The following is a 14,644-nucleotide window of genomic DNA, read 5'->3' as shown; positions in this document are numbered from 1 at the left end:
TCCAGTGTCCTCGGGACAGGACAGGGTTGAACAGTCTTATAGAGAAATGCCTGCAAGTGAAGGATATCAAGTAATCTTAAAGTGCAATTATACTACAACTTCTCAAAGTCCATATCTCTTCTGGTACAAACAACTACCAAACAAATCACCAACATTCATTCTTAATAAATATACATTTGGTGAAGGAACTACTGAGCCTGATTTTAAGAAGAGATTTTCTGCAACATTGAACTCCACATCAAGATCAATTCCTCTGACAATCCAGGATGTGTGTGTGTCTGACTCTGCTGTGTATTACTGTGCTCTGAGGCCCACTGTGACTCAAACACACTCAACACTCATACAAATACAGAGGAAGTGCTCAATTATGACAAAGTGCAATTCCACATGCTGTTGACTTCTATCCCACTGCAATAATATCCCCACTGTGAAAAAAAAAAAAATATATATATATATATATATATATATAAGAATTTTAAATGATTTTGTGCTGTGCAGTGCATTTCATCCGCTCATCTACATTTTAGTTTTACGAAAGGTCTATATGTGCTAAAAACTATCTTGCAGATATCAAATGTCACAATTATTATACTAAATGTAATGTTTGTTTTTAAACTGTGTGTATATGTGAGGGGTTTTTTTTGGCATCAAACTGACAGAGGATGAAAGGGGAGGAGTTTAACATCTCAGATGATCTTGTTACATTTGCTAGACTGTCACAAAGCTCAGTCCTGCTGCAGTGAACACACACACATGTACAATGATACTTCATTCAGTCATTTTGCTCTCTGCCTTGGCATGTAAGTGTATTTGTGCATGTTCTTAGTGCAGGATTTCTAATTATAAAATATACATATATCTTTCGTGAAATAATTTTTCATCTTAAATGCTAAATGAGTTTTTTTAATTGAAAATGTACTAAATGTATTTTTTCACAATGACAAAGAAAGTAACATTAAAATTGTATATAATTGTTAACTATTAATTTATTCAAATCCTTGTAATCAATCAATTTCAAAACTAAAACTATTTGAAAATTAAAATGTTCTTTTGTTCTTTTCCAGGTGTGAGTTTTGGAGATGAAATCACACCAGACCGCAGTGAAGAGTTTGCTGCAGTGTCTTCAACGGTTACATTATCCTGCAGTTATTCCTCTGCAAATTCACTTCTATGGTACCGTCAGAATCCTGGATCAGCTCCTCAATTTCTTGTGCTCATAATAGAGGGTGTGAAAGAGACTAAGACATCTGAGGTAGATCCCAGGTTCTCTACTAAGACTAGAAAAGAAAAAGAGATCAAACGTGTGGATCTGGAGTTCTCCTCTGCTGAAGTGTCAGACTCTGCTGTGTATTACTGTGCTCTGAGGCCCACAGTGACAGGAAACACTAGAACACTGTACAAAAACCTGACACAACTAAAGGTGCACAACTAATTCCTTTCCATAAATCTAAATTCACTATATATTATGTTTTCATACTATATAACTATATGAGGGTAAAAACTATCAGCAGTGGTATGATAGATTATGATTTTTGTTACACACTGTACTCTTAGGATATTCTCCAAACCACTGACTTGTTGGTTTAAATACAATTTAACTTGCTTTTTTTGTGTCTAAGCTGTGGTGACTGAACAGGGCCATAAAATGAATACCTGATTTATAGATCTACAGTATAACAACCAAAGCTTGAGGAATCCAGATCACATTCTGTTTGTGTTCCGAGCATTTATGTTGTACAAGTTAGTAAGTAACCACAAGAGGAAGCTATGCACTATAGCATATGAATAGTGATGACACTGTGTGGACTATGATTCTGATCTGCTTTCATTCAGCTCTCTGGAAGAGGGAGGGTTTAAAGCATTGACGTCTGATGTGATCTTGTTAAGCGTTTAGAGAGTCTGTTCGACAGAGCATAAGGAACAAACACAATGATAATCCATTCTGTCATTCTGCTTTCTGCATTTGCATGTAAGTATTAAAGTATTGTATTACATCTAAGTATTCTGAGCAGCCAGAATTGCTCATTTCTGCTCAAAATTAAGTATAAAGTCTATTTCTTTATATTGTGCAGAATATTGTATTTTATGCTGGAACATCTAAAATGACTGATTCAATTTAAAACACCAGTTCATTAAAGATTTCATCTATTTTTGCAGATGCAACGTATGGAAATGAAATTAAACCAACCGAAACAGAGGAGTTTGCTGTCGAGGGTTCAAGTGTTACATTATCCTGCAGTTATTCCTCTGCATATACTCTTCACTGGTACCGTCAGTATCCCGGATCAGCTCCTGAAATCCTTGTGCTCATCTCAGACGGTGCAAAGGAAGCTCAGAAGTCTTATGTAGATTCCAGATTCACTACTGAGATCAGAAAAGAAAAACAAAGCCATGTGGATCTGGAGATCTCCTCTGCTGAAGTGTCAGACTCTGCTGTGTATTGCTGTGCTCTGAGGCCCACAGTCACAGGAAACACTAGAACACTGTACAAAAACCTGCTTCTGCTCTGGATGAAGAATCAATGGTCTTCAACAGTTCGGGAGAAGTGGGACCCTTGAATCTTGAATTATTCCCAGATCCCATTCAGTATACCAAGAAGCGGCATGCAATCTTAAACTTTATTTTTTTTCATGCAAATGCATTAATATTATAAGTGAAAAAGTGTTTGTCTAAAACATGGCAGACCTATTCACGTGTACAAAAGTTGTCAATACACAAAAGTCACACCTTCTTCAGAAATAATCCCCAAGCCTCATAAAATAACCCCCAAAAAACATTGATTTTCAAGCTGAATGTAAAATGTTTGACAAGCCAAAACGTCTGATTCGGACTTTCCTGCTAATTTTCTGTTCTTGAATGTTCTTTTTTTTCATAATTTTTGCAATAGATACACTGTTAAATGAGTGATCTTGAGATGAGTCCCTGTAGTCGTCCAATTTGTTTTTCATATGTTGATTGATGTAATATTATAAACTTGACAGTGATTTTTACGGCCCTAGCACTGATGGTGTGAGGACCCTCCTGGAATTGCTCCGTTTATTATAAATTGTTTGATCACTATCTTCTCAGTTGTTTAAAAGATTAAGGAAGTTATAAAAGTTGAATAAAAGCTGTTTTAATTTGCATTTTGATACATTTTTACATGATTTGTTACATTTACTTGCCCCTTAGCAGATTTTGATTAAAAAAAAAAATTCAGATTATTGAAAAACTTCCCTTCATTGAAAAACCAGGGTATATCCAGTACAAAAGCCTTATAACATACAGAGAGATACGTATATATTTTATACCAATTCTACCGTTATAAAGAATTGTTCAGGGTTTACAAAATAATATCAGGTTTAACAATTTCAAACTTTATCCACAAGGGGTCAACATTGCTCTCTTCCTGCATGATTATATCATCTGACACTGGATGAAAGCATTTAAAGCAGAGCTGTGAGAAGCACAGAAAGCACAGTTCTTTCTGCTCTTTTACAGCACAGAACAATGTTTAAATGGGCTTTGATTTCCCTGTGTCTCACAGCACATTATGATGGTAAGCTCTTTTTCATGTTTTGGTACATTTTAACAGAACAATATTTACTTATGTTTAGGTTACTAAATTATTTATGTTTACTGATACTTCATGTAAATGATTTAGCCTATTGTTAGTTTATTTCACTGTGTGCTGGCCCAGACCTCTTTCCATACATGGAAACAAACATGCACTTAATGGAAAGCGGATGTTAACATACAGAGAGAAAATACATCAGGCTGTGAGTTTAATTGTATGACCAATTCCAGGCTCATTACCCTTTTCTATCTATTCTTTCAGTGTCTTCGGGACAGGACAAAGTTGAACAGTCTTCAAGAGAAATGTCTGCAAGTGAAGGAGATCAAGTTATTTTAAGGTGTAATTATACTACAACTGATACAAATCCGTATCTCTTCTGGTACAAACAGCTACCAAACAGATCACCAACATTCATTCTAAATATATATACATTTGGAAAAGGAACTACTGAGGATGAATTTAAGGAGAGATTTTCTGCAACATTGAACTCCACATCAAGATCAGTTCCTCTGACAATCCAGGATGTGTGTGTGTCAGACTCTGCTGTGTATTACTGTGCTCTGAGGCCCACTGTGACTCAAACACACTCAACACTCATACAAAAAAGTGCCCTACAAGGAAGTATATATTGTGGCAATGAATTAAGAAATTGTTCTCTTGTTTTAGTATTTAGGCCTACCAATTAATCCCCTCTTTTTAAGTGAATCAAGTACACGATATAATAGTTCTCTCGATTTAGTAAATTGTGGTCACGTTGTACTAATGCTTTCCCGCGTTTTGATTTAACTATAACAATAAACCACGATTTAGTGAAACGAGAGAACAAATTTTATCATGCGCACAATTTAGTAAAACGAGGTATACAAATTAGTAAAATACGCTGACATGTTATTAAGTCGTGAGAACAAATTATTATTTGTGGCCATGATATACATATTTTTCCTGCATGGCATGTGCAAGGCTCCTTAGCCTACAGCAACTGAACAAAGAAAAAAAAATTACATTAGGCCTTGAGGAAACATCATTCCAAGTCAAAAACAGTAAATATTTAACTATTTCAAACGCTGCCTCTTAAATAAAATTTATTTTCAGTGTAAATCAGTAAATGTGACCACAAGGTGGCAGCATCTCTCATATTCATATTAAAGGCTTTGCTACATAAGAGCTGCAAATTTCAAGACTTGAAAGGATACAGACATTCATGAGAAAGACATGCACAGTTAAACTCTTTTTTATATAAGGCACAATGACAAACTGGCTGATAATAGCTCTATTCTTCACTTTACACTGCATATTTGGTAAGAGCATTCCATAATTATATGTACACATTAATGTATAAGTTACTCATTATTAAAAAAAAAAATGTTAAATGTGTTTTCCAGAGTGCTGGGGACAGGACACAGTTGAGCAGTCTACAAGAGACATTACTTCAAATGAACAAGATCAAGTTACTTTAATATGCAATTACACATCCACCGTCACAAATGTAAATCTCTTCTGGTACAAAAAGTTGCCAAACAGATCCCCAAAGTTCATTTTGAGCAAATGAATCTATGGAAAAGGATTCACTGAACCTATTTTTGAGACAAGATTTTCCGCAACATTGGACTCCACATCAAGAACCGTTCCACTGCTGATTCAGGATGTGTGTGTGTCTGACTGCTGTGTATTACTGCGCTCTAAAGCCCGTGATCACATGTGCCTCACTTTCACTCAAAAACAGGCACCTCTACTACAGACCAGATCCTGCCACATTTTATATACAGCACAATAAATATATTGTCAGAGAAGATCTCACTGCTGATGTGCAGACCAAAAAGATCATAAATTAAAAGCACAGTTACATAAATTACACATAGGCTAATAAATATGTTACACTTTACTGGCACAATCACTAAAGATTCAAATGTTCTGCAAAAATGCACAAAAGAAATAATATTTACATTTATATTTTTAGCTGGACACAATCACAATGATTTTAGGGAATATGATCAAAGTAATAGTTTTCACTATTATGATATTACTAATAATAAAAAATGAATAAATAATGGTAGAGTTGTCAATTTGGGGTGAATGGTTTCTTGAATCGGAAGTGTCTTATAAAAACAATGAATTCGTTCACTTAACGCATTGTTAACTTTTCATGGGCTGCACAAATCTGATGAAACACATCATCAAAGTAGATAGACATGCAAATGCAGGGCAGCATTTCTCAGAGAGCAGGAAGTTCTTTAGTGCCAAAGACTGAATAGCAGAGAGTCACTGTAGGAAACTGTCCTGCAGAACACAGCTGAGAGCTCCAACAAACCCATATCATGGAAAAACACCTGAGTTTGATTTTAATTATGTCCTGTAGGAACCAAACTTTTCCACTACATTAGCAATATAGATAATTCAAATTGAATGTCTATCAATTATATATTGAATGTCTATCAATTATATCGATCATATGCATGATCTCACGTAACATTTCTTTCTGTTCATGTTTGCAGGTGTGATAGCCGAGGACCTGATTTTGGCCAAATATGGGTTCAAATCTCATCATGAGAGAAGGAGAGTCTGTGACACTGAGCTACTCATATGATACAAGCAGCAGTTATGTTAGACTTTACTGGTACAGACAGTATCCTAATAGAGAGCTTCAGTATTTAATGAACCAGGCCGGTATATCCCAATCATCCAGTGAACTCATTAGTAATGATCTGGCTCTGTCAGATGCAGCTCTCTATTTCTGTGCTCTAAGAGTAGAAGCCCAGTGATACAACGTCTACGTGAAGCTGTACACAAACTCAAATTCATTTTTTACTTAGAACATAACCGCTACCCATAATATTTCATGCAACACCTGCGTATGGTAATGTAAGAGATTATTACTGACTACAAAGCGTTATAAAAGTGCAAATTCAGGTGTAAAACTGATCATCAGTGTTGATGAAGACCTTTGGCTTCTGTTCTGTTTTTAACTGTGACACCTGCTGATTTATTTAATTTCACTGTATTTCCTCAACTGACTGCAAACAGCTGATGTCACAGTCATGTTCTAGGTGTGTTCGACTGGAAGCGGCGCTGGAAAGACTGATCAAAGAGAGCAGATGGCTCTGTATGCTTTTGAAACGCTCTCGCGGTACTTTGATGTCATCCACCGATCATTATGTGTAGACTATCGCTCTTTGTGTTCATTAAAAGTCTATTATTATTGTTCATCCTGCATCATTCATTTTCCTTGGACTTAACACCTAACCCATAACAAATGACTCTTTTGAAAAGGGCAGATTTACTAAACAGGGTCAATTAGACCACAATTCTATTAAAGTGGACATGAAAGTTCTGCGGGTGATTTACTGACAACACGCAAATTTAAGAACACATAAGACACAGCCATTCCAAACACAAAATGGGTTAAGACATGATTTTTTCCTGCGTCAAATAATAGTGCAAATACCAGTTAACTGACTACTGGAAACCTTAGCCTACATCACATTGCATGATTTATTTAAATATCTCCCCACATACAATTTGCGTCTGAAAGGAAAGCTCCTCTAGAAGCACATGCAATGAGGTCAGCTGCAAAAATAACTGTCCACACCCTTTCATTACTAATTTTTCACTGCATGTCTTAGGAAATTCTGACATTTTTTAACGCCAAAATAGGATTTGCGCTAGTGCACGTTAGTAAATCTAGCCCTATGGCATTATTTCAAAAAGTGTGTCCTCTATGTCCACTGCTACAAAATGTAAACATAAAGTGGTTATGTGTTAGAAATACATAATTTCACCACTGGGGGGCAGCATCCTTTAAAAGTGCCATCAACTGTGCATGTGAGGACCTACTTGAAGACTTGAAATATCAAGAGAAGAGCAGCAGAGAGGAAACATAGAGCTACAGTAAAGACAGAGAGACGCATTCATTAGAATACATTAAAATAATCTATCTCAGCAATGCAAAACCTGATTATTATTACTCTTTTCTTCACAACACAGGACTTCGGTAAGAAAGACGATCAATTACACCTCAGTATCTGTTTTAGTACTCAATATATGTAAATTATAAATAGTTAAATCTTTTTTCCAGTGTGCCGGGCACAAGACAATGTTGAACAGCCTTCAAGAGAAAGGACTGCAAATGAACAAGATCAAGTTACTATACTGTGCAATTATTCTACCACAGCTACAAATGCATATCTCTTCTGGTACAAACAGCTATCAAACAGTTTACCAACATTCATTCTGAGTGAATTTTCCTTTGGGAAAGGAACTACTGAGCCTGAATTCAAGGAGAGATTTTCTGCAACATTGAACTCCACATCAAAAACAGTTCCTCTGACAATCCAGGATGTGTGTGTGTCTGACTCTGCTGTGTATTACTGTGCTCTGCAGCCCACTGTGACTCAAACACACTCAACACTCATACAAAAACATGAAATAGATAATAACTTGTGTTCAAAAACTGCCACTGGATCAGCATTCATGTCCTGCGGTGAATCTGGGATTCAAATATTAATTTAGATTTGACGTATTCACATTTTTATCATAGATGTGGACATATCACAAACGATAAACAAACATATTTTAAGATTAAATTACAAAAACAAATTAAGAAACCTTTGCTGACAACATAAAAATATGTAATGTAGCAAATTTAAGAGGAATTTGCTATTACTCAAACTCTTATAAGGCTGAACCTAATAAAGAATCTAAAACTACTAAGAGAAACAGATGTTTGATTGAAAATCGCATTATCCTGTCATCTCATCGACATCTCAATTTAGATACATAGAGATGTATTCGATGCAACATCTTTTTACACAATAATGTCATATATGCACAATTTGTACAAAAAAGGGACACTGCACTCTTTGGTTTATATAAATAAATAATCACAAATTATTCCAAAGGTTACAAAACACTGAGGTGGTTAATTTAATAGATTCACCAGCAGGGGGAAGTACCTCTTAAATTCTGGTGTGACTGTGCAGTTGCTGAAAATATCAAGATAATCTACTAAGGATAGAGATATTCACCATAAGGAGAGACTCGCATTAGTTGTTTCTCTCTCACACTCTTAAACTCAAGAGCAACAATGAAAAAATGGGCAATAATTACTCTTTTCTTTACGGCACATGATTTAGGTAAGAACAGTCTTTCATCATTTACACTTTATTTATTTGAGTATATCTGTATATGATTGTTAATTTATGCTTCATCTCCTCAGTGTGCCGGGGACAGGACCGTGTTGATCAGCCTTTAAGAGAAAAGACTTCAGCTGAGGGAAATCAAGTGACTTTACTGTGTAATTATACACTCATGAGTGCTGCAAATGCTTATCTCTTCTGGTACAAACAGCTACTAAACAAATCACCAACACTCATTCTGAGTGAATTTACAGTTGGAAAAGGAACTACTGAGGATGAATTTAAGGAGAGATTTTCTGCAACATTGAACTCCACATCAAGATCTGTTCCACTGACAATCCAGGATGTGTGTGTGTCAGACTCTGCTGTGTATTACTGTGCTCTGAAGCCCACTGTGACTCAAACACACTCAACACTCATACAAAAACACATTTCTCTTCTCTTACATATATTGGTGACAAATGTATAAACATGTTACATAATGAATCAATACTAGTTATTAAATGATAATAAAAAACGATAGTAGTTGAGTAACATTCAATCTTTTAATGGTACAGGTCTAATATTTTTCACAGCTTCTTCACATAATATACCCAAGTAGAATTATGTTAAGTGCTCCATCTTCTAGAAAAATGTAGATCTGTGCTTGAACGAAAAACTGTGAAGAGACTGATAAAACAAACATCAGAACATTGAAAAGTAAAAAAACAAAAACAAAAAAAAACCCAGAATCTTTAAGGAGGAGACATTCAATATTCAGGAACTGTGGTGCAGTGAGACTCCTCCTGCAGTTCTCTGCATGTGTGACAGTGTTAATACAACTTTATCAAAGAGAGGCTGAAACAAGAGTCTGCTGTATTTCAACAAAACATTTTTTTTTTATCTGAAGTATTATTTAACAATTATTGTGATGGCAAATTGGTACAAAATTGTCGTCTTCTTTCTCACATATTTCTGGGGTAAGTAAATTCTGTAAGTATATGCTGTAATATTCCTCTAATATGAATATGAGATCCTCATCAGTGATGTTATACATTACAGGATGTGATTCTCTGGACAGCGTTGAACAAAATCCAAGATTTCAAACTGCTGTTGAAGGAGCAGCTGTAACAATCAACTGTCAATATGAAACCACTGATGTTTCACCATATCTCTTCTGGTACCAGCAAAAAGTGAATGGATTTCCAGAATACATGCTGGACAGATTCGGTACTAATGACAAGCAGTTCAAGGATAGATTTAACAGCGATTTCAACAAAACTTCAAAATCATTTCCATTGACAATCCAAGATGTGCGTGTGTCTGACTCTGCTGTGTATTACTGTGCTCTGAGGCCCACAGTCACAGGAAACACATCATCACTGTACAAAAACCTGACACAGCTGAAGGTGCACAACTAATTTCCTACCATAAAAATCTATCTGAATTAAAGGTAGGTTATGAATTCATAATATATAAATAAATATGTGAAGGTGAAAACTTTTGAAGCAGTGATATGATAAAGTATGCTTATTTTTTCTTAATACCTTAAATTAAATTTATTCACACTGTACTCTAGGATGTAAATCACTGACAAAATGTTCATTTATATACAGTTCAACTAGCTTTTTTGTCTATGCATGTGCCAACTATACAAAACCAGATGAATACTTGTTTTAGCACCACTAAAAATAAATCCCTAAATTTGTGCTGTGTACATATGCACAAAACAGAGAATATCTGCTGATGGTTTATGTATCTAGAATACTGTAACAGCCAAAGTATGAGCAAAATAAGGCAGATCATATTCTGTAGGTTGAGATCTGTGGATTTATATTATACGACAGAGATTGTAAGTAACCACAAGAGGGTGCTATTCGCTATTGCAATAGTGATGACACTGGAACATGAAACTGATCTGCTCTCTACAAGAGCTCTCTGGAAGAGGGAGGGTTTAAAGCATTGATATTTGGTAAGATGTTGTTAAACTTAAGACAGACCATAAGAAACACACACAATGATACTCCATTCTATCCTTCTGCTTTCTGCCTTTGCATGTAAGTAATTAAGTGTTTTGTGTTTTGCATCTACAGCAATTATTCTGGATTCTGGATCCAGAATACTTGTCAAGTATTAAGTGTATTCCTTTATGTTGTATATTGCATTGTATAAATATACATCTCAAATAGATTAAATTGAAACACCAGTTCATTAAAGATTTGATTTTGCAGATGCAACGTATGGAAATGAAATTAAACCAACCGAAACAGAGGAGTTTGCTGACGAGGGTTCAAGTGTTACATTATCCTGCAGTTATTCCTCTGCATATATTCTTCACTGGTACCGTCAGTATCCCGGATCAGCTCCTGAATTCCTTGCGCTCATCTCAGACGGTGCAAAAGAAGCTCAGAAGTCTGATGTAGATTCCAGATTCACTTCTGAGATCAGAAAAGAAAAACAAAGCCATGTGGATCTGAAGATCTCCTCTGCTGCTCTGAAAGACTCTGCTGTGTATTACTGTGCTCTGCAGCCCACAGTCACAGGAAACACTAGAACACTGTCCAAAAACCTGACACCACTGAAAAGGCATTTATGCCTTCTACTTAACAGACTGAAGCACATAACAATCAAAATAATCACATTCCCAAATTGCCAATTCAGACACTTAGAACAAGAGTGATAGAACACATTCAAAGGCCTATGTTTAAAATTACATAATAACTTTGTACAAACCCAACATTACAGTCATTATACACTCACCTAAAGGATTATTAGGAACACCATACTAATAATGTGTTTGACCCCCTTTCGCCTTCAGAACTGCCTTAATTCTCTACGTGGCATTGATTCAACAAGGTGCTAACAAGGCCCATATTGATAGGATAGCATCTTGCAGTTGATGGAGATTTGTGGGATGCACATCCAGGGCACGAAGCTCCCGTTCCACCACATCCCAAAGATGCTCTATTGGGTTGAGATCTGGCGACTGTGGGGGCCATTTTAGTACAGTGAACTCATTGTCATGTTCAAGAAACCAATTTGAAATGTTTTGAGCTTTGTGACATGGTGCATTATCCTGCTGGAAGTAGCCATCAGAGGATGGGTACATGGTGGCCATAAAAGGATGGACATGGTCAGAAACAATGCTCAGGTAGGCCGTGGCATTTAAACGGGGCCTAAAAGGGGCCTAAAGTGTGCCAAGAAAACATCCCCCACACCATTACACCACCACCACCAGCCTGCACAGTGGTAACAAGGCATGATGGATCCATGTTCTCATTCTGTTTATGCCAAATTCTGACTCTACCATCTGAATGTCTCAACAGAAATCGAGACTCATCAGACCAGGCAACATTTTTCCAGTCTTCAACTGTCCAATTTTTGTGAGCTCTTGCAAATTGTAGCCTCTTTTTCCTATTTGTAGTGGAGATGAGTGGTACCCGGTGGGGTCTTCTGCTGTTGTACCCCATCCGCCTCAAGGTTGTGCGTGTTGTGGCTTCACAAATGCTTTGCTGCATACCGCGGTTGTAACGAGTGGTTATTTCAGTCAAAGTTGCTCTTCTATCAGCTTGAATCAGTCGGCCCATTCTCCTCTGACCTCTAGTTTCAACAAGGCATTTTCGCCCTCAGGACTGCCGCATACTGGATCTTTTTCCCTTTTCACACCATTCTTTGTAAACTGTAGAAATGGTTGTGCGTGAAAATCCCAGTAACTGAGCAGATTGTGAAATACTCAGACTGGCCCGTCTGGCACCAACAACCATGCCACGCTCAAAATTGCTTAAATCACCTTTCTTTCCCATTCTGAAAATTCAGTTTGGAGTTCAGGAGATTGTCTTGACCAGGACCACACCCCTAAATGCATTGAAGCAACTACCATGTGATTGCTTGATTATATAATTGCATTAATGAGAAATTGAACAGGTGTTCCTAATAATCCTTTAGGTGAGTGTATGTGCTGTAAGTTAAATATATTTCACAATGTAACGTCTACCAGCATTTATAAAAAATAAAACAAGACAAAATAAAATATGCAGGGAGAGAAGAAACACCAGACTTTATTAAACTACTTAAATTAAACTTGATTCTCATTTTGTAATGCTTTTGGGTAACCATATTAACCACATATTCATATTACAGTATCAAGCCTCATTACAGGATCATTAGCTCCTCCTTTGGACATTGGACTCCACATCAAGATCAAATCCTCTGACAATCCAGGATGTGTGTGTGTGTGTGTGTGTGTGTGTGTGTGTGTGTGTGTGTGTGTGTGTGTGTGTGTGTGTGTGTGTGTGTGTGTGTGTGTGTGTGTGTGTGTGTGTGTGTGTGTGTGTGTGTGTGATCAAAACTGGATCAGCATTCATGCTCCACGGCCAGTTATTGGTCTAATAAAGGTACAACATCTTACAAAAACTTTTACACTCAATGTATTTGGAATGAACTTCCAAATCTGAATCAATCACATGAGCCTCAAACCATCACAACAATCAAAAACACCTGAAGTCCATCTCTTTAGTGAACATTTAACTAATGCATGAGCATATGCAGTGGGGACCTGAATCTGGAAATAAAGTATTTAGACTTTGAAACGTTTAAAACAAGAATATTTATGACACTATAAACAAGAATTATTTAAGATTCATATAACTATTTTTAGGTCACTATCAAATTAGTGACATTGACCTTGCAAAATAATAATATTATAATTATACGGTTTAATATACCTCTACTCTAGATCAGTACTATTTTAGACATGTTAAAATCTTATCATAGCACTGTTAATATTATTATTGCCTAATTAATCATTCATATTTGTATTTCTCTTAGGAAAAATCATCTGCTAAATAAAGAAATAAATATGTATAATTTATCGCAGTTGCAAAAGTTTTCCTCTAGGGGTAGGCAATGGCAGAGCAAAAACATGAGACACGGAGCATCACAATGAAAGTAGTTCCGGTGTGTTTATGAGTGAAACTGCAGAAACTCAGTAACACAAAGCTACAGCTCAGAACACAGAGCAGATTAATACACAACTGATCTGACCTATAAACATGGAAAAACACCTTTTTCTGATTTTAATTCTAATTTCTGGTACAATATCACTCTTAATTACTTACAGTGGTATTCAGAATTATCTAAATGATTGACTCACAAATGATTTTGCTTTTTATTGTTTTAGGTGTGATGACTGCCGACCAGATTGGGCCAAATAAAGAAACTTTCATCATAAAGAAGGAAGACGAGACTGTGACTCTCAGCTGCTCATATACAACTAGCAGCAGTTATCGTTATCTTTACTGGTACAGACAGTATGCTAATAGTGAACCTCAATATTTAATATTTAAACCTGCCGGATCAGCTACTACAAGTGGGAACCCCTCTGATCCTCGCTTTCAGTCGACGACATCAGATTCATCCACTGAACTCATGATTAACGGAGTAACTCTGTCAGATTCAGCTCTCTATTACTGTGCTCTAAGAGTTGGAGCCCAGTGATACAAAATCTATGTGAAGCTGTACAAAAACTCGTATTAATTTTGCCCCTTTGATGCCAAGCCACATCAAACCCACAATCTATAATTCACATAATATAATTACACTTGTTGAAACACCTGTGTGTGTGGTTACTGTAAGGGAAATGAAAAGTAAAAACTTCACTCAAAGTTAAATTCTTCATATAGTACAAACTAACATGTCCAATAAATGTCATTTTATTTCTTATTTCTGAATTAATTGGTTCTGACATTAGTCACACTGTGATTTATGTCAGAATATGAATTGAATTTAAATGGTTCAGCTCAGCAAACTCTATTCAAACTCACCACAAGGAGGCATCATTCCTCAAATTCGTATATAAGGCTGAACCAGACCTTTTGAAGAATCTGAAACTATAAAGAGAAACAGAGACAGAAAATACTTCTGGACATTTCTGTTAAAATAGTCTCTCTTTTTAACTTGAATCGACAATGGCAAAATG

General features: G+C 36.2%; 4 gene segments (V, D, J or C); all 4 read left to right on the top strand.

The window, feature by feature from the left end:
• Positions 1-669: 669 nt before the first annotated feature.
• Positions 670-1,432, top strand: LOC130071588 (T cell receptor alpha variable 9-2-like). The segment is given in 2 exon segments: positions 670-800; positions 1,065-1,432. Coding segments are annotated over 2 exon segments (408 nt in total).
• A 408-nt stretch (positions 1,433-1,840) lies between these two features.
• LOC130071574 (T cell receptor alpha variable 18-like) lies at positions 1,841-2,586 on the top strand. The segment is given in 2 exon segments: positions 1,841-1,969; positions 2,158-2,586. Coding segments are annotated over 2 exon segments (441 nt in total).
• A 7,907-nt stretch (positions 2,587-10,493) lies between these two features.
• Positions 10,494-11,368, top strand: LOC130071611 (T-cell receptor alpha chain V region RL-5-like). The segment is given in 2 exon segments: positions 10,494-10,724; positions 10,899-11,368. Coding segments are annotated over 2 exon segments (489 nt in total).
• Positions 11,369-13,609: 2,241 nt separating this feature from the next.
• On the top strand, positions 13,610-14,241 carry LOC130071612 (T cell receptor alpha variable 18-like). The segment is given in 2 exon segments: positions 13,610-13,758; positions 13,847-14,241. Coding segments are annotated over 2 exon segments (357 nt in total).
• The last annotated feature ends 403 nt before the right edge of the window (positions 14,242-14,644 follow it).

This window comes from Rhinichthys klamathensis, unplaced genomic scaffold (genome assembly GCF_029890125.1).
Source record: "Rhinichthys klamathensis goyatoka isolate OS25496 unplaced genomic scaffold, OSU_Roscu_1.1 h1tg000446l_1, whole genome shotgun sequence".
In the NCBI taxonomy this organism is placed as follows: domain Eukaryota; kingdom Metazoa; phylum Chordata; class Actinopteri; order Cypriniformes; family Leuciscidae; genus Rhinichthys; species Rhinichthys klamathensis.
This window is presented reverse-complemented; position numbering and strand designations above follow the sequence as displayed.